This window comes from Xyrauchen texanus, chromosome 2, assembly GCF_025860055.1.
Source record: "Xyrauchen texanus isolate HMW12.3.18 chromosome 2, RBS_HiC_50CHRs, whole genome shotgun sequence".
Lineage (NCBI taxonomy): Eukaryota > Metazoa > Chordata > Actinopteri > Cypriniformes > Catostomidae > Xyrauchen > Xyrauchen texanus.
Genome location: NC_068277.1, coordinates 18,365,685 through 18,386,701, shown reverse-complemented (window position 1 = coordinate 18,386,701; position 21,017 = coordinate 18,365,685). Strand labels below are relative to the sequence as shown.

Sequence of the window (21,017 nt, the reverse complement as noted above, 5' to 3'; positions counted from 1 at the left end):
AGTTAGCAACATTTATAAATGATGTGGCCCATTAAGTCCAATAGCCACTCCATTCTTTTAGAGACACCTATAGATCAACATCTTACAAATTAACAACCTGAACAAGTAATGCTTTAAGTTAATCAAAGAGGGAATACTTAAAGGGATAGTTCACCCAAAATAAACATTCTCTCATCACATACTAATCCTCATTGCATCCCAGATGTGTATGACTTTCTTCAGCAGAACACAAACAAAGATTTTTAGAGAAATATCTGAGCTCTGTAGGTCCTTACAATGCAAGTGAATGGTGGCCATATCTATTTCCACTAAATCAACACTTTCATTTTAAGATTTAAGATAAACAGGCACCACATGTGACTTTCCAATGTAAATGTGAAGGTAGAGATTTAGAGTAAAATAAAGGACTTAAATATAGAAGTGTTTCTCACCCACACCTATCATATCACTTCTGAAGATATAGATAAAACAACTAAGGTCTTATGGATTACTTTTATGTTTAATTTATGTAATTTTTGGAGCATCAAAGGTCTGGCCACCATTCACTTGCATTGTATGGGTCTACAGAGCTAAAATATTCTTCTAAAATCTTTGTTTGTGTTCTTCTGAAGAAAAAAAGTAATATATATATTGAACGGCATGAGGGTGAGTAAAGGATGAGAAAATTAAAATTTTTTGGGTGAACTATCCCTTTAAGAGAGTTATTTGAAACAGGCAATAAAGGCAAAAACTAGCAACCCGGTTCCAAAACTAAATTTCTGCCACACCTCAGTGTGGTGCTATCACTTCCCCAGGTAAAAGGCACACACATACACAGCCGTCAACGTGATGTAAAAGACACAGGACTCATTGGGCCAGGCAATCTTCTTCCACTGCCCAAGGTTCAGTTTCGAAGCTCGCATAACCATCATAGGCATTTTCGATGGTGGACAGGGGTCATCATGGGCACTCATACTGGCAGCCCCATGCCCAGCAGGATGCTATGCACTATGTGTTGTGACACATTCCTCATGTTAAATATTTTTTTTTCTCCTCTTTTCTGAACCCAATTTGGAATGCTCAATTACCAATGCTCTCTAAGTCCTCGTGGTGGCGTGGTGACTTGCCTAAATCTGGGTGGCGGAGGACGAATCTCAGTTAGCTCCATGTCTGAGACTGTCAACCTTCGCATCTTATCACGTGACTTGTTGAGCGCGATACCATGGAGATATGGCTTCCCGTTATTCTCCGCAGCATCCCCCCACCGAGACCGAACCACATTATAACGACCATGAGGAGGTTAGCCCATGTGACTCTACCCTCCCAAGCAACCGGGCCAATTTGGTTGCTTAGGAGACTAGGCTGAAGTCCCTCAGCATGCACTGGATTCGAACTCGTGATTCCAGGGGTGGTAGTCAGTGCCTTTACTTGCTGAGATACGCAGGCCCCTCCTGTAAACATCATTAAAATATTCTGTGACTTGTGCCACAGTAGACCTTCTGTCAGTTTGGACCAGACCAAGCTTTGCTGTTACAGAAATACTCTGACCCAGTCCTCTGGCCATAACAATTTGGCCCTTGTCAAAGTCGCTTAGGTCTTTCCACCTGTCTTTAACTTACTGTCCCTCAGGTCTTGACTTTACTGATGTTTACCTGGGGAAGTGATGGCACCAGGATGCACTGATGGAAGACGATAAGCTGGTGGAGGGATTGTGATGTTCTGGGCAATGTTCTGCTGGGAAACCTTGGGTCTGGCCATTCATGTGGACGTCAATTTGACGAGTGCCAACTGCCTAAACATTGTTGCAGAACAGGTACACCCCTTCATGGGAATAGTATTCCCTGATGGCAGTGGCCTCTTTCATCAGTATAATGTGCCCTTAATATAATATAGGATAATGTGACATTGTTCAGGAATGGTTTTAGGAACATGAAGAAGTGTTCAAGGTGTTGATCTGGCTTCCAATTTCCCCAGACCTCAATCCACAAATAGGTGTGATGGGGGATTTGCTGGACCAACAAGTCAGATCAAAGGTGGCTACACGTCGCAACTTACAGGACTTGAAGGATCTGTTGCAAATTTCTTGATGCTAGATACCACAAGACACCTTCAGGGGTCTTGTAGAGTCCATACTTCGGCTGGTCGGTGCAGTTTTGGCAGCATGCGGAGGACCAACAGCATATTAGGCAGGTGGTCATAATGAATTGGCTCATCAGTGTATATGATTAAAATGATTAATGATACAAAACAATATGATTAAAATGATGTATTACAGTATGTTGCAGTCCTTAATAAAGTTACAAGACAACTGGCATGCAGGGTCCAAAATTCAAACTCACCAAGCACCAGATCATATTTTTTTTAACAAGAAAATTCACGTTAGATCATAATTTCTTTTTTCTAGTAAGATCTTTGATATTAGGGCAAAAATAATATTCTTGATGATAATTTTTGTTTACTTTTTTCCTGTAAAAATATGTAAAAATCCTTTAAACAAGATAAATTAGATTGATCTTGTTTTAGAAACAACACTGCATAAGATATTTAGGTTTTTCAGAGAATGTATTTTTAACATGTGTACTTACTGTTCTGGTAGAGTTTTTATAGTCAGAACAAGTGGAAAAAAATCTACCAGTGCTGAAGAAGTAATCCAAAGTATTTAGAATAAATTACTGACCTTGAGTAATCTAACAGAATATGTTACAAATAATATTTTACAGCATTTATTCTGTAATCTGTAATGGAATACATTTCAAAAGTAACCCTCCCCAACCCTTCCAAGCACCAAATGAGAGCAATAACTGGCCTGGGTGTGTGTTAATGTTTGACATAAGTGCATAAGTGTTTTAGTGTAACCCTATAATTTTAGCACCGGATAATATTTATTTATCACTACATTAATATATTTAATAATTTACATGTATTGGGAATAGAGGCGAAACGTGATTGGTGGAGGCACTGCAGGAGAAGCCAACTGATTTGCTTCTTATTCCCCACCAGGAGAAGTGTACTCGTGACGTCATTGAGAGACCAAGAAGAGGGACTCTGCCATTAGAAGTCAGGTAGGATAGGATGAAAGCTGTCTTTTCCACATTAGCCTGTAGAGGGTGTACAAGAACAAGGGAAACACAGAGCGGTTGATTTTGGGTTGTGCAGTACATGTGCTGATTCAAAGATTCCAGCCACTGTCATTGTCCCTTTGAGCAGGTCATTTAACTTTCAAATTGCTCTGGGTTGGCTGTAACATTACACGATACATTTCAAAACAGCAGAGGCTGCTCTTTCCTTTTAACTTGAATTATGACTGGTAACATTCATTATAATGAAAAAAGAAGAAAATCTTCCTCAGATGAAAGTGTGAGCATAAATTATTATTTAGGTACTGTCAGAACATTTCCATCCTCATTAAAACACAACTCAAAAAATCAACAAAATACTTATAAACTATCAGTTACAACTCACGACTCCATGAGGAAAATCATGAATATTAGTGTGATGAGCGTAGACGCACCTCAGTGATTTTGACTATGAGGTCTGTCTTTGAATCACTCAATAATGGACAGAAAAACATGGTTTGTGCATAATTGTCCCTTTAAAGACCCCATGAAATGGTTTGATGAAGTAAGTTTTCTGTCCTGTCTTTCAAATAAGCTATTTATTAATTATTGATTTTCTACTTGCTATTACCAGTCAGTGGCAGCTGGTATAAGAAGGGTCCATTTCCCCTGGAAATGTGTGTATATCTGCTAAAAGTTATTTTATAAAATTTGAGCAGCGCACTAGCAAACACATGGCCTAAAAAGCTACAAAGCTCCAATTTACGTGTCATTGTTTAACCACAATGACTGTGTCACATTTATGCTTATATAAGGTAACAGTTGGGATATACTGTACCGGTATACTGACAGGTATGAGGTTGTAGATCTTTTCAGTTGTAGAGCACATGGTGGTCCAGCAGTTCTGGGGATGGTTGGGGACAGCCATGGCTTTAGGATGGCGAGGCAAAGGGTGAGGCGCTAGGGTCGTGTGTCTGGATCAAACTGTTGGGATGCCAGACTGTCCACATACACCTGCTGTTTGTCTTTAGCCACATGCTTCATCCAGGAGCTCGTGCACTCATACAGATGAGCCCCGGTGCTGAGCTGTGGAGAGTGAACATGAAAGAGAACATACAATATAGAACATAATATGTATAGTCCATCAGGACATACTTTACAGGAGAAATCGGAAAAGAGGAGATTAGGATTTGAGACTATTACAAGAAGACTGTGAGACATTTATACAACAGTAAGATTTTTATCTTAAACTACATTACATGGCGCATGTAAGAGCCATTTATTTGTTTGTGATATGTATTGTTTACTAATATACTTTTGTGTTTCTTGAGTTATGTGTGCAAACTGCAGGACAGGTGATGCTTTAAAGCCCAAGTGCTGCAGCCTGGTGAGATGGACCACATGGCCTTTAGAACTTCTTCTGTTTTTGTGCTTTGCATCATGTCTAGTTTAGTTACATTAGTTCATTCAGTATTTATTTTCCAATTTTATTTTCCAAATATTTTGTAAAATAATTAAATAAACCATGGATTTTAACTTTGTGGACATAGACTTTATGGTATTTTATTACAAGAAGCATCAAAATCCCTCAGCAGACTGGAGAAGTGACTAGAACAGGACAATTTACTTAAAGACAGTCACTGCAGAGCAGGTCGCATCATTGGGGCCAAATAAATTAAGATCACATGACCAACCAAATACTACACCAAATCAAGGATCTGACAACATACATTTTTCAACTCACTGACAATTGAAATATCTAAATTATCTGTGATGAACTAATACAATAGCATCATAATGTGACCCTTCAATGTCTGCAGTGCCAAACTAACGTGCTACAAAACTGTTGCAGAGGCATTTTATACAGAGGGATACAAAAATACTTACACTCATGTGATGAACCAAGGGAGGTGCAAGCCAAATCCCAAAGAAAAGTGAAACACTCAGGACTGGACCTCCATACAATAATGCAGTTTTAATATGTCTTTTTACTTGGTGAATTCCGTTTAGAACTGCTATTAGGTTTGTTCTTTTGGCCCTGTACCATTCATTCAATTGTGTTCAATAATTATGCCTGTATTTGCCAACGTTGATTTACTGAATGCATCATGTTCTATACTTAATGTACAATGATCATGATGCAAGGCAAGCACGTCACATAATTGCTTCTTTTCAGTGGAATTTTGCATCTGATTTGCCTGTTGGAATAGATTATTTAAAATGGGATGCATAAACACACAATGTTTTCTTATGGTATCTTACTTGTTAGACCAGTTGACCCCAAAATTTACATTTAAACATCCATGAAATTAAACATTCCGCACATCCTTAATTATCTTATATTATTGTCTTATTGTTTAATCTAGTGAATTTACTTTTACACTGTGCGTGCTAACCGCGGGTTCTCTGTTCATTTTCAGTTTTCAAAACTGTTGTAATGCTTCTTGATGTGGCAATTTTTTATGTTTAAATGAGTGCAGCATTGGAATGTCATGGTGTATGGTGATGATCATTGAATAAATACTTAAATTTGGGTCTTTTCCTCACACAAAGCTATCACACGACCTCAGAAGACCCAGAGTAAAGCACACAAAATGATGAAAAACTTTTAATGATTATTTTTATAAGGTTCTTTTCTCAATTTTGAGCTGTTTTTTTCTGTACAGTTATGGCTAGGTTTAGGGTTTGGGTTAGACATCTCAAAATGTAATTACAGGAATACTTAAATGTTTCTGAAAGTAGGATGTATTGTGCCTTTTACATCACATCCATTCAAAGAACTAAATAATTTTTTGCTCATGCTGTGTGTCACAACTGTAGCCTTTGGGAGGGACAGTTTGGACATTTGGAAAGCTTACACCAATTTTAGCTGATCAAATATTCAACATCCCTAACCCTAAAACGAATACTGCTAAATATATTTCAGGATGTCTGCTATCAACGGAAATGAGAAAAAAAGTCTATAACTTAAGGCCATAGAAATATGGCTTCTAAATAAAAGTGGTCCTGTGTCAACTTGTCCCAGATTAGGAGAATAAGTAAACCACATCGTTCTTGTAAGGATATTTTCTGACTGCCCGCTCCAAGTTTTAGAAAAGTTTTAGGTTCTTTATCATAATTATATGTTGGACATAAAATTCAAACCTTCCCATTTTTTAATTAGCAGAGATTTTTGTCTTCTTATAGCCTATATTTCCATTTATAATGCAATGCATTCAGTCTTAATTCATAGTACATCTCTTAAGAAGAATATAAATATAAAATAATCAATATGAAAATTTCAAATGTATGCAGGCAGTGATCTTATGTTCCTTCTTTATTTTGTAAAGACAACAATGTTTGTGCAAATCTGCCACAATTCCATGTATAATAAATCAAACTTTGAGGAACACAAGCTAAAATAGTCACATTCAGAAAGAATTTGAGAAAAGATTTAATATTTAAATGTAGACAAACAACATTTTATAATAGTATTTCTTGCATTTGTTGAGAACTAATCACTAGACTGCCAAATAGAGCTTATGTCTTTAACCTAAAAGCAGACCTGACAGAGAGTACAGATGAAATTAGCACTAATGTAACCACTGTGTAACCAGTGACTTAAAGTTCACTTAAAGAATAGTGTCTAATACAAACATGTGACCAAAGTAAGGCACACCTCAAATAAATCCAAATTACACCAAAGGTCAATATATTAGATTTCACTCTACTGACACAAAGAATATTATTTCATTGTTATAGGCTATTTTACTGAAAACTGGCTGTTTCTTTACATCCTTTCATAATGGCAGAATCTTGATATTCTTATAATGTTCAGCAGTTTTAAACTAAGCAAGGAAACAAAAAATCATCAGCCACCAATCACCATTATTAGGAAATTCCCTTCACACATCTGCAGAGTAAATTAAACATTGACTACAGTAATGTTTGCCCTCTTGACACAGATAAAGTTGAGCTTTCGATCACAATCTGTGGGTTTCCAATCATTATTATCTAAAGCTCCACAGCGCTGATTCATAGCAGGACACTGGAGATCTCCCTCCACAGACCAGGCCGTATAGTCAACATCATCTCCATTTACCCAGAACCAATGACCAGCTAAGAAGCGCAAGCCGGTCCACACATCCTCTGTCTGGGCTGGTTTGATCTTGTTTCTCGCCTCTACAATAATAATTTCAGAGTTTATAATGGCCAGATCAATGTAGTGCTGTCTGCAGTAGTCCAGAGCCTCTTCCCATGTGTTTGTCTGCTGCACCAGGATCAGCTCATAGACTTCCATACAATAAAATGGTAAAGTCCAAGAGCACATCAAATCACGTAATTTATAATTTGATTTTTTGACATAACCACATTTTTGATAGTCATCACTTGGTTCTCCACTGTCCCATTCATTAATTGTAGCCTTCTCACCAGTAGACCACTGCCATAGGTTCTTTAAGTGATCAAGTTTTTGCAGTCCAATCCAATAATTACCTTGAGAATTATTAGAGAGTAGCTGTAAATCTTGACTGCTGACAGTGGACAGATCCTCATAGTGTGTTCTGCAGTATGTCTGTGCATCATCCCAAGTCATAGACTCGTTCACATAAAAGTGATATACATAGAAACTGGAATTCAGTCCAAAGAGGCTCATAAAAAAGAGCACAGTGACAGTCGTCTTCATTTTGATATAGCTGATCTCCCAATGCAGCTTTTTCAGTAAAACAAATTCCTGAACTGAAGATGGGAATGGCGTTCCACATTTATTTGATATCAGTGACGTGTTACCACACCTTTTCACAAATTTCTGACATGAACTGACCAATAAAAACCAGGAAGGCTTGAACATTGACTGTGACGTTAGGCTCCTCCAGCATTAAATTACATTAACAAATTTGTTGCTCAATATTTGGAAAACAGGAAAATAGAAGGCAAATCATAATGACTCAAAGAAAGTTCATTCCCTTTAAACAAATAAAATAAAAATAAAAATAAAAATTTACATGAAATACGGCTTTGGATATGTCCAGAGGAGGCAAAAACTAACATAACAATTAAAATTAAAAAATGCAATGCATCCATGAATGGAGTACAAAATAAAGCAAATAAAACAGTGACTGGTTAACTAGAGTTACAAATTTAGCCTAAATAAAACTATTGGCCATTAGCGGGGCTAAAATCTGCGACAAGAGGTCGATATATTTTTACATCTAAAATCAGTCTATGCTTTTTGAATTCCAAACTGCCCCCCAGTGGCCAAAGCTGGGAATACAGTACGCATGCACAACAGTACCAAGACCAACACGGAATTATTTCACTGCACATCGATCCATTTTTGGAAACATTTGAGAAGTGTCATGACCGGCTCAGAGCCGTAACAAATTAAAGGAGGACAGTTAATTGGTGGGGCTTACAATAGATGAAACATGTTTATTTAATCAAATAAGAATCATTTTAAACAGTGTATTTGTCTGTGGTGTTGACAGATGCATGGGTGTAAGATAGGGTGTAGCATTAACATAAGCAGAAAACCATAATAACATATAGAAACAACAGAATCTGAAAAAAAAAACCACAAAAAACATCCAAACAAACAAAGCCTGCTGGATGACCCAGCCAAACTAACAGAACCCAATACTTCTAAACCAAAATCAGGTGTGATTAGTTAACATGATGAGCCTCCCAGCCACACACACTCTGGTAAGCCTGGACAGTGAAGGGGGAGACCATCACAGTAGTAATTAAAGTGATAGTTCACACATAAATTAAAATTCAGTCATTGTTTATGTGGTGCCCAGCAATGTGTGGTCACATTATGTGGTTTAATTTTGTATATTTTGAACAGTTGGCATATGTATATTGCTTTATAAGGGCCTAATTTCTTTCATTTGGTGTAAATTCATTTTTTAAGCTGTATTCCAAATTTCCACCACAAGGGGGCCTCACCTCCCAGTGAGTCTGGCAGAAGCGAGAGAAGGAAACACAATACCTGTTGCCGGTCTCATCATTTTCCTGTTCTTTTCAGGACAACATTTTAATCTGACCACAGGCCTCACGCCCGGGGCCTGTTACATTTACTCACCTCTGTCTTTTTATAACCCCATGTGACTTTCTTAACACAAAAGGGGGACATTTTGACATTTGGGGCTCTGTAGTTCCTCACAAAGCAAGTGAATGGGTACCAAAATTTTGAAGCTCCTAAAACATAAAATGCAACTTAAAAGTAATCCACATGACTCCAGTTGTCAGAAGCTTTTTGACAAGTGTGGATGAGAAACAGATCCATATTTAAGTCCTTTTTTTTTTTAACTATCAGTCTCCACTTTCACATTCTTTTTTTTTTTCCCGGCAATTCATAGTGCCACTTTCTGGGCAGGGAGGATAATTTATAGTAAGAAAAGGACTTAAATATTGATCTGTTTCTCACCCACACCTGTTATATCACTTCTGAAAATATACATTTAACCACATGAGTCTTATGGATTACAAAAAATGGTGGTTTCCATTCACTTGCCTGGACCTACAGAGCTGAAATGTTCTCCAAAAAATTTTGTTTGTGTTCAGCAGAAGAAAGTCATACACATCTGGGATGGCATGAGGGTGAGTAAATGATGAGAGAATTTTCATTTTTGGTTGAACTATTCCTTTAATAGAAGATCTTGCTCTAACCAGCTGTGATGAAAGACAGAACATTCGCTAGGTTACTGTTTGCAGCATAATGCCATGCAGCCCTGTCTGCTATGAACTGGCACCGGTCCAAAATCTTTCTCAAAACAGTATATTGAAACCAGCAACTCATTAGCTTCTACTTGATTTTGGCTGTGGGTGTCACACCTACTGACTGTTTAACTGAGGTCTCATGCTCTTCAGTTGGAGTTGTGACACACACACACACACACACACACACACACAAATACTGTAAGGATGGGCATAGAAATACATTTCCTCTTCAGACATGTTTTGTAAGTTCTGTTCTCTGGTTTGTGTGCAGCTCTGTTGTGTTCAGTTATTACCATAACTTTTTAGACAAACCAAGTTTTTGCTTGAACGGCCAAAGAACCGCCGCTCCCTACACGCAGATTACGCAGACTGCGTAGGGCACCAACTAACTATACCACATCACCACATTACTCTAGGGGGGCACCAGAAACTCCATCAGCTGCTCTTACTCACACGTCATGTTATTCAAGGACCCAAAAGCAGTCGTGGAACACAGACAACTTTCACTCACACTTTGGCACTTTTTTATTTAGTTTTTTTATTTAAAGGTAACACTCCGGCTCCTCCGGCTCCTCCTCTCGAGCCTCCCAGGGCTCCGCCTCTCAAGTCTCTCGAGCCTCCCAGGGCTCCGCCTCTCAAGTCTCTCAAGCCTCCCAGGGCTCCGCCTCTTGAGCCTTCCAGAGCCCCGCCTCTCAAGCCTCCCGAGCCTTCCAGGGCTCCTCCTCTCGAGCCTCCCAGGGCTCCGCCTCTCAAGTCTCTCGAGCCTCCCAGGGCTCCGCCTCTCGAGCCTCCCAGAGCTCCGCCTCTCGAGCCTCCCGAGCCTTCCAGGGCTCCTCCTCTCGAGCCTCCCAGGGCTCCGCCTCTCAAGACTCTCGAGCCTCCCAGGGCTCCGCCTCTGGAGCCTCCCGAGCCTTCCAGGGCTCCGCCTCTCGAGCCTCCTGAGCCCCGCCTCTCAAGCCTCTCCAGCCACCCAGGGCTCCGCCTCCTGAGCCTTCCAGGGCTCTGCCCCCCGAGCCTCCTACGGCTCCGCCTCCCGAGCATCCTGAGCCTCACGAGCCTCCTACGGCTCCGCCTCCTGAGCCTCCTACGGCTCCGCCTCCCGATCCTCCTACGGCTCTTCTCCCAGAGACTCCAGAGCCTCCTACGGCTCCGCCTCCCGAGCCTCCCACGGCTCCGCCTCCCGAGCCTCCTACGGCTCTTCTCCCAGAGACTCCCGAGCCTCCTACGGCTCCGCCTCCCGAGCCTCCTACGGCTCCGCCTCTAGAGCATCCTATGGCGCCCCCTCCCTCGGCTCTGCCTTCAGAGCCTTCCAGGTCTCCGCCTCTGAAACCTCCTGCGGCGCCACCTCCCTCGGCTCCACCTCCAGAGGTCCTCCTTGGCTCCGCCAGCTCCCTCAGCGGCCACTCCTCCTCCCAGACCTCCTAAACCTGTCCCTGTCCTATGGCCACCTCCCAGGTCTTCTGAACCTGTCCCTGCCCCTTGGACTTCCCGCCTGCCCTCTGTGCCCCCTTGGACTGCCTTCCTGCCCTCTGTGCCCCCTTGGACTGTCTGCCTGCCCCTTGTGCCCTCACTTTGTTTTTTATAATCACTTCGTCATTTATTTTTATTTTAGGATCGTCTGGAATCCGATCCTTTGAGGGGGGATTCTGTCACGTTCACTGTTGTCTTTTGTTTTTGTACTGTTATTTTGAAGTTTAGTTTAGTTCCTGTTTCCTGTTTGGTTTTTGTAGTCCTCTGTAGTTTCTTTGTATCATTGGTGTTCCCCTGATTGGTTATCCTTCCCTGATTGTTTCCTCCAGGTGTCCCTTATTCCCTTGTTTGCTCCCTCCTGTATTTAAACCTGGTTCTTTGTTCAGTCTTTGTCGATTGTTGTTGAATGTTGCTGTTTTGTTCATGTTCACTGCTCTTGATTCCTTCCTGGTCGTTCGAGGTTTCCTTGTCCCTGTGGATGTTTTCCCAACCAGTGTTTGCCCCTCTATGTTCTCCCGTGTTTTAGTTTCCTTTTCCCATTGTGGACCTTTTATTTTGTTCCTGTGTTGTATTTTTATTGTTTGCCCGTTAATAAAGCCGCGTCTGGATCCTCACCTCTCGTCTGCCTTCTCCTGACTTCCCTATTCGTGACAGCACCATAGACAGAATGGGAGACAACTTAGTGAAATAACATGGTTTTGAATGAAACCAAATGAGAGAGATAATGCAAATTATTTGAAAATCACTTGCCTTTTGATATCATGCTCAAAAATAAACAACAAAGTATTTTTCCTATAATTCTGTTTAGAGGAAAAGAGAAAAATAATAATAAGAGGGAGTTTCTTCAACTTTGAGCACTTTTTGTACCAGGCGTGGATTTGTAGAGATGTTAACTTTTTTCTTTTTGTCATATGAAAATCAAATTAAAATGTCTTAGTCTTAGAAATAAAGTGTTAAAATTAAAACACTTTACAAAAAGGTTGTATTAGTTTGTAAGTCCGTTTATCGGTCCAATGACGGTCTCCAATAATACGGGTGAAGGTCTCTGCGCGTTACTGTCTTTCTTGTTACGCAACACAACAATATTAAATGAAATACATTTTCTCTTATGTATTACCTCGTTATTTCATCTCACTCCATAAATGAAAAAGGTTATTAATGATATCTGAGCATCATTATAAGTGAGCGAATGTTTGATTATTCTTTTAACTCCTTTAATTATATTTTACCCGTTTAGATTAAGAAACTATGTCGCTTTGAGGTCCTCGCATGTTTTTCTCTACACCGCGGGTCTCACGATCACAAGCGGCCAGTATTGGATCATCAAACAGAGGTAATTGCTACCTGAGATCGGTCACGTTCAAGTTCACACAATCAAAGATACTTCAGTATAGCCCCACGGAATTGCATACACTTGAATGTAACTTAACGTTTTCTTCAGTAAAGGTCACGGCCACTATTACAGATGTAAGTGAGTTCTCTTACGAGAGGTTCTCTCGTATTGCGTAAGCTAGCTTACGCTACGGGAAAGATTCATCTTTTCTGAGATATTGAAGCCAAAAAATTATCCTTAATTTTTGTATCCATTGTCAACGCAGTGCGGCAGCTGCAGACCTTGAGCGGGCTAGCTAGCGAGCTCATAGGTTGCTCTGCGGCAACTGCTGCAGCCTATAGACGAGCTTGGGCGAACTCGCATCCAATGAGAGGCGTCCGCGCGCTCACTGCATCAAAGCCCGCCAAAATGGGCGTGACTTGAGTGCATATAAGCGTAGTTCGTAGGCTGGAACCCTGATTTTCATCTTTTCAGCGAAGCTCTTCGCATCGCTGACCTGGAAGCCGCGTCGCCGTTCGAGGGGCATCAAGCAAGCGTGGACAGCGCTAGAAGAAGCCGGCCGTCTCAGCCACCTTCAGCCATCCTGCGAGCTACGCCATCCGACGACGTATCCTTTTATTCAGCAAGCTAGTTCTCAAGAACTATTCACAAAAGAGTACGAGCGTCTTTTTCAAGATGCCTCGCTCCACTTGCGCCTCATGTCGCGCCCTTCTCAGCACAGGAGACCGCTGCATCATCTGCGCTCTCTGCCTGGGACTGGGGCACGCAGAGCTCGCCCTCACTGAGGGCGGATGCGATTTCTGCGAGGAGCTACCGATGTCAACCCTGCGGGCTCGACTCGAAGCGCTCAAAGCAGAAACCACCGCGCCACCTTACCTTCAGCCGCGCAGGAAGAAGCGCCGCTCACAAAGGCTGCCGGAAACTGTGGTTGAAGCGACTGCCTCGCCGGAGCCTCTCCCTCGAGCATCGCTTTCACCCTCCCGCCCCCCCGGGACGCGCAGTTGCCGCCGAGCGGCCGCACTGCTGCCATCTCGGATGACGAGGCGGAGGATAAGGGCCGCTGTTCCATCATGGCTTCGGACAGCGAGGAGTGGTCAGGCACCCAAGCCTCCTCCTCGACCCAGGAATCCAGCAGGACCCGCGCCAGAGTCGAAGGGGAGTTAACACGCCTCCTCACACAGGCCGTCGACCGCCTCGGGCTCGAGTGGTCACCGCCCCCTGAGCAGGCACCCAACAGACTCGACGGCTGCTTTCTTCAAAGCCATCGCCGCTCTACACCCGCAGCCCGGGCCGCTCCCTTCCTGCCGGAATTACACACGGAGCTTGCAAAGTCGTGGAACGCTCCTTTTTCAGTCAGGTCCCGTTCCCATGTCTCCACCTCTCTCGCGTCGGTGGACGGCGCCACTGAGAGAGGCTACTCCTCCATCCCCCCGGTCGAGGACTCGGTAGCAGCACACCTTTGTCCGCCCTCCGCGAGATGGCGTTCCAAGCCTGTGCTCCCGTCTAAGGCCTGCAGAGCGACTTCCGCCTATGTTGGCCGCGCCTATTCTGCCGCCGGCCAAGCCGCATCTGCTCTGCACTCAATGGCCGTTTTACAGATCCTAAAAGCAGACCTTCTTCGGAGTGGGATGAGAAAGGCAGGCACCCAGAGGCTGTTACTGATCTACGGCGCGACAGACCTCGCCCTTCGCGCTACCAAAGCTGCAGCCCAAGCTCTAGGGAAGTGCATGGCCTCGCTGACTGTGACCGAGAGACACTTGTGGCTAACACTAACCAACATGGGAGAAGCAGAGCGCTCCACGTTCCTCAACGCACCGCTCTCTCCGACCGGTCTCTTCGGCTCCGCGGTGAGTGGCATTGTTGACCGCTTCTCAGAAGTCCAGAAAGCCACCCAAGCCATGAACCTCTTCCTGCCGCGTCGCGCTAGCTCCTCTGCAGGCCGCTCACGTGATCAGCCTCCTGCACGAGCCTCTTCACAGCGCCCAGTTCAACAAACTCAGACTTCTCAGCGTCGACAGGGCGGCCGCCCTCGATCGCGCTCAGACAGCCGCCGCAGACCGCCACCCCCCCGCGGGCCTCGATCTAAGGTAACGCTGAAACCTGAGCAGCCGAAGTCTTCCTAACTGTGTTGAACAAACGACGGCTCAGTCCCGCCGCGGCCGGACCACCGTCAAAGCTTCGCCCCCTGTCAGTCCCCTTCTCTCAGGCTACTGCAGTGGTGAATTTAGCAGCCAACAAGCCGGTGACACTGCCCGCTTGCCTGCACTCAAACGCCGTTTTCACGGCGACCCAAATAAATCTTGTAAAGAGCAAACATGTCTTATGTGTAGAAAATGTGCCCACAACCCAGTGTTCACCCCTACACACAAGCATAACACATCCCGTGCCCCTATCAGAGCACGCCCTCATAAAGCGGTTACTGAACCGCTCGAGCGTCAGAGTCAATGAAGACGCCCACAAATGCGTCGCGTCGCCCATTCTCTGGCAGCTCTGTCACACGACCAGCCCTATGTGTAGAAAATGTGCCCACAATCCAGTGTTCACCTCTACACACAAGCACTGCATGTCTCGTGTCCCCACCAGAGCACGCTCACATAAAGCGGTTACGAACCGCTCGAGCGCTAGAGTCAATAAATGCGCCCACGAATACGTGCACGCACCCATTCTCTGCCCGCTCTGTTACACGGCCAGCAAACATTCCTCTGTGTGTAAGTCCCGTGCCCATGACTATGCTTGCGCATCACGTAACAGATGTGACTCTTTCCCCATTCATTCCAATCGGAAGTCACTCACAAAAAGCCTGTTCATGCTGTCTGCGAGCAATCATGCATAAACACACTAAACGCGCTCACACATTTTGTTCAGCGTCTGTGTGCGGCAATCAGAGCGAATTGGCCATTCACCCTCTAGCGTTACGCTTCAAAGCGTGGGAAGCTATTCCAGGGATATCCAAGTGGGTGTTAAGCACAATACAACAGGGCTATTTGCTACAGTTCGATCGCCGCCCTCCTCGCTTCAGAGCTGACTCGAAACCACTGTGAACACGGAAGCAGCGTGCATGCTTCGTTCAGAAATAGCAAGCCTTCTGTGCAAAAGGGCCATAGAGAAAGTGCCACCCTCTCTGAGCGTAGTCGGGGCTTTACAGCCGTTATTTTCTTGTTCCCAAGAAAGACGGCGGCCTCAGACCCATATTAGATCTCAGGGTTTTGAACAAGGTGCTTGCAAAAAGACCATTCAAAATGCTTACAATCAGGAAACTCCTCGCGCATGTGCGCCAGGGGACTGGTTTATTTCTCTCGATCTGAAAGATGCATACTTTCAGATTCAGATAAATCCCGTCACAGGCCATTCTTGAGATTCGCCTTCGACGGCCAGGTTTATCAATACACCGTCCTTCCGTTCGGCCTGTCCTTAGCACCCTGTACTTTCACGAAGTGCATGGATGCGGCGCTCGCACCCCTGCGGAGTCAGGGTTTGCGAATTTCGAACTATTTGGACGACTGGCTGATTATGGCACAGTCACATATGGAGCTTCTGTCTCACAGAGCAGTTCTCCTCAGCCATCTGAACAGTTTGGGTCTTGCAGTCAATTGGACCAAGAGCTCACTACAGCCCAGTCAGACAATTTCCTTCCTTGGAATAGAACTAGACTCCGTGGCAATGACGGCTCGCTTATCTACACAGCGGCGCCGTGTTCAGCGACTAGCCGCATCTTTTCAGATGAACAGCCTCACGCCTCTGAAGAAATTCCAGAGAGTGCTAGGTTACATGGCCTCAGCCGCAGCAGTACTTCAGCTGGGTTTACTGCACATGCGCCCGCTTCAGCATTGGCTAAACACCCGCGCGTCTCGCCGGGCTTGGGCCACAGGCCGCCAGCCCAACAAGGTGACTCAGACCTGTATTTCAGCTCTGCAGCCCTGGACAGTGGCCGAATGGTATCAGCGGGGAGTGACAATGGGAGCTGTATCTCGCCGAAAAGTCATCTCGAGTCACAAAGTCACATTCCCTTCCCACTATGTGCTTATGTATTACACAATCAATGACCCGCATTCTTGCCGGCCAAATATTATTTCCCCACTCATAAGGGCTCCCCCGGGTCCCCACTTAATTCCCTGGGGCTCATACAGTGGATGCTTGGCGCGCACGGCGTTGACAATGGGTTCCCGTAGCGTAAGCTAGCTTACGCATATCAGAAGAACCTCTCGTAAGAGAACGTATCGGTTACCTAACGTAACCTCGGTTCTCTCTAGATGAGGGAACGAGTATTGCGTAGCCGGCCGTGCTTCGCGCCACGGCGACTTTTCACTTCAGTCAATGAAAACCAGGGTTCCAGCCTCACGAACTACGCTTATATGCACTCAAGTCACGCCCATTTTGGCGGGCTTTGATGCAGTGAGCGCGTGGACGCCTCTCATTGGATGCGAGTTCACCCAAGCTCGTCTATAGGCTGCAGCAGTTGCCGCAGAGCAACCTATGAGCTCGCTAGCTAGCCCGCTCAAGGTCTGCAGTTGCCGCACTGCGTTGACAATGGATACAAAAATTAAGGATAATTTTTTGGCTTCAATATCTCAGAAAAGATGAATCTTTCCCGTAGCGTAAGCTAGCTTACGCAATACTCGTTCCCTCATCTAGAGAGAACCGAGGTTACGTTAGGTAACCGATACGATATATCCAGCTGCAGACCCACAGCACCACCAGTTTCAGAACCCCAGTTTCAGAACCCCAGCGCCAGAACCTGAAGTGAGGGGCAGAGTTATTGACAATGAGACAAGCATGGCGGAGAGCATGGTGAGTTGTGTAATGTTGTCTAACGTTTTTAACAACATGTGGTGAAAAATTATCGCATATATTAAGTTCAGCGTTTATCTGCTAAATATTTAATTTGTGCATAACTTTATCATCTTATTGAAGCTTGAATATGTTGTCATACTTTATTATATAAAAAAAAAATTCTACGGATGGTTCGATAAATTTTTAGCGTGTCAGTAAATGGGCCTTCGTGGTGACGTTTTGAAGACATCTTGTGAAGGTGTTAAAGTGTTTGTTCCACGTTCCTCTGTTATATGCATTGTTTGTGAGTTAATGTTACCTTATAGTTGAGGTTTTTTTTTACGTTGAGATTATTGTGTGGTGCTTTCATCTCTTGTAGAGACATATAACGATTCAGAGAGGTGACTCATTACCTGAGCTGCAGCAGTGCAACTAGTGCTGCAGCTATTACCACTGCCCTTTTTGCTCGGCCAGTGTATTTAAGCCAGCCAAACTTGTCAAATTAAAAAGTCATGTTCAAATCCACTTCAACAAGGCAGTTGTATATGGAGGTATGAATATCTTGAGTTATTTGTTTAATATATGTACACCCAATATATTATATATTATATTAAATATCAAGATTTCTCTATTTTTGTCTTCCAGTGCGACTTTCCAAACATACGGAGATGGTGGGCTCTTATTCTTCTGGAGAACTTTGGGGTTTTCTTTGAAAGGTAGATACTGGACATTTACTCCAGCCCACCGTTACATTTGCACCCTCTTCTGACCAATTTTAAATTAACCAAGATATATATATTCCAGTGCAGAAACCCTACAAGAGTTCCTTCCATGTGAAGAACAAGCTACGCTTAGCAGCAGTGAGGCGTGTGTATATATATATATATATATATATATGTATATATAATCTCTTAACATATAATACATTTAGTCACATTTTCCTTTAATATTCTGTAATGAAGGAGCTCCCAATAATCCGGCACATGAAAGAAGCTGTGAAATGGCTCCATTCCAACAGCCATCTGCTCAGGGGTCCAGTGGAAGAGCCTCTTTTCATTCAAATGAATGAAGACGACAAGAAAAAGGCCCGCAACAATCCCCTGGAACAGTCAGAAGCTTCCAGAGAGCCCTTTCTATTTAATTTTGTGTTCAGGGATGACATGGAGTTATTTTTGCAAGAATGTAAGGACAAAATGGGCCTGAGAGTGAATTCCTCATTTGATACATTTTAAGTTTAATTTATACAGGATTGTCATGATAAAATGGGCCTAGGGGTGAATTGGTCATTTGTTGTATATGTTTTTATTGTTTCTTTTAAAATGATGCTGAATTTTCTCTCTTTTTTAGTTTTTTGACATGTTTTATTTTACATAAAGAAAAATGCATGCTGCACATGTTCTTGTGAAATAAAGTATGTTTTATATAAAATGCCCATAAGTTTCAAGCATTATTTTTCACCATCATGATCAGGAAGTAACTCTCATAATACAATGAAACGGATAACTATATACAATTATATTACACAAGATCAATGTTTTAAAATGCTTATTGTACTGTACCTTAATGTATCATTATAACATACGTATAAAGTATGATGTTTCGTTTGTAATAAAAGCTAACTACGCTCCAAAACGTTAGGTGGCGCTACTCGGTTTAGAACGTAAGCTCCGCCCCTCACTTCAGGTTCTGGCTCTGGGGTTCTGAAACTGGGCTTCTGAAACTGGTGGTGCTGCGGGTCTGCAGCTGGATACTATTGATGTAAGTTGACCAACATAACTTCTCTTGTAATAGCTTTGGATTGGCCATGTGTGGTTTCCCACGTACACCTATCTGGAGAAACATCAAATTAAAACAGAGGTAAGACACACCCGAATTTAGATTGGTCAAGCAGCGTTTGCTATTCTAAACGGAAATTCCCTTTTTGTCTTTGCAAACCAAGTACACTTGAATCGATGCCAAATATCGTCACTAATCTGAAGCAGACTTGCGGTAAGATACGAATCGTTTAATCTGTTTGGGAAACACAATGTCAGAGTCAGTCAGAATAAAATCAAATGTTGACAATTTATTGACCAGGTAACATAATCAATTAATCAATTCCAATTAGACAGTGATAAGTCAAAGTTAGACATTTTATCAAAACATAAGAAATTCGAATTGCAATCACCTGATATAAATTACACACAGTAAACTGTGTGGGATCGTCTGATTACAGAGAACCCTGAGCAATGTGCACATCTCCTAAATACCCAGATAATTCAATATGCTTACCAAATGGTGGTGTCTGTCATTATAATTAGATTTTGGTCCCCTATTGAGGGGGTTCCTGTAGATTTACATACAGGAGGTATGGAGGATCTGGGGGAGGGCACACCTTTAAGGAGCACACCACAGTTCTCATATTTTATTACTTCTTTTTGCTTTTCATTATGGCTGGGAGGATGAGACCAGTTTACCAGGCGCACTGAGAGACTTTAAATGATACCAAATATGTTATAGTTACTTTTTTGTACACACTTCACATTGCATAGGTTTTTAGTGAGCTGTATGTGAGGAGGAGGAGTGAGATGAAGAGACTTTAGAAGGGAGGTGTTAGCTGCACAGTTTGTTGCATCTCGGATGTTGCTGTTACATATGCAAGAGAGAGTTCAGATGTTAATTCTCATGAGAGCCTTTTGCTTTCTCGAGGAGTAGCCCAGACTCACTGGCACCCACCTTACAAGTTAACATCAGATAATGCAGTATTTAACATGAGTTAACAATGAAAAATACATTTTCAGAATGTATTAATCTTTTAATGTATGTATGTAGAATGTATTAAACTACATAAAATAGTACTTTGACCAAAACAAAATCAATCTTAAGTGTCTCACCCTTGGCTTTGAGGATGGAAGTCTTGGAGAAACCCTGCACAGCACCTCCAGTTACACTGAAGAGCCAGTCAATGAACTGATAACGTGAAAACAAATCTGACTCTTCCCTGCATTTAGTATTCTATCATAGTGAATCATGTACATATAGTGTAAGGGTTGTATATAAACTTTTTATTCATACACAGAACACAAATTCGAATCGCTCATACTTAGGGTTACGGAAATAAACAAAACCTTAAGCCAAAGTATTAAACTTTGGCGCATAACTCGTCCTACACAGCTGGTGCTATGGACATGAATGAAGCCTAAATTGAACGGCTTGCTGAGGAGAGATGTGCAATTTCTTTTCTAAGTGATCAGTATTATGTTTTTTTCTGGCCGTCAAAAAAAAAAAAAAATCCAATTGACTTATATTGAAGGAGGGACACGCGTCATTTTTAACTTATTGCGTCAAGTTTTTACATCGTTGATACCAAACGGTATTGGGGCTCGTGTGTCACGTGACTGGTCATATCATCACAAGTTTGAATATGCAGAAGTGCAAATGAGATTTCAGCGCTATGGCAGAGGGGAAGATTTTCAGTCGCAATAAGCTACATTTTGATTTCAGCAGTCTTGGAGGTTCTATGGACTTCTGTTATGATAATGTTCCCCTTTTGGAGCTTGGCATTAAAAATATACTCAGATATTCTGCAAAATCTCCTTTTGTGTTCACGAAAGAAAGCCAGGTTTGGAATGATGTGATCTTGAGTACATAATTTTTTTAAATGAAAACCAGACAATTACATTTTTAGAAACAACTAATAAAGAAATCCAGAAAATTTCAAAGAGTCCACA

The 21,017-nt window shown here is 42.8% G+C and overlaps 1 protein-coding gene across 1 annotated transcript; it reads right to left on the bottom strand.

The window, feature by feature from the left end:
• Window positions 1–6,338: 6,338 nt before the first annotated feature.
• Window positions 6,339–8,033, bottom strand: LOC127652662 (lymphocyte antigen 75-like). The gene has a single exon (XM_052138940.1). The coding sequence runs from the start codon at window positions 7,861–7,863 to the stop codon at window positions 6,940–6,942; it is 924 nt and encodes a 307-aa protein (XP_051994900.1). The 5' UTR covers window positions 7,864–8,033; the 3' UTR covers window positions 6,339–6,939.
• Window positions 8,034–21,017: the final 12,984 nt, after the last annotated feature.

Coding starts and splice junctions, on each gene's coding strand:
- LOC127652662 (XM_052138940.1), bottom strand. CDS start 7,863: ATGTTCAAGCCTTCCTGGTTTTTATTGGTCAGTTCATGTCAGAAATTT.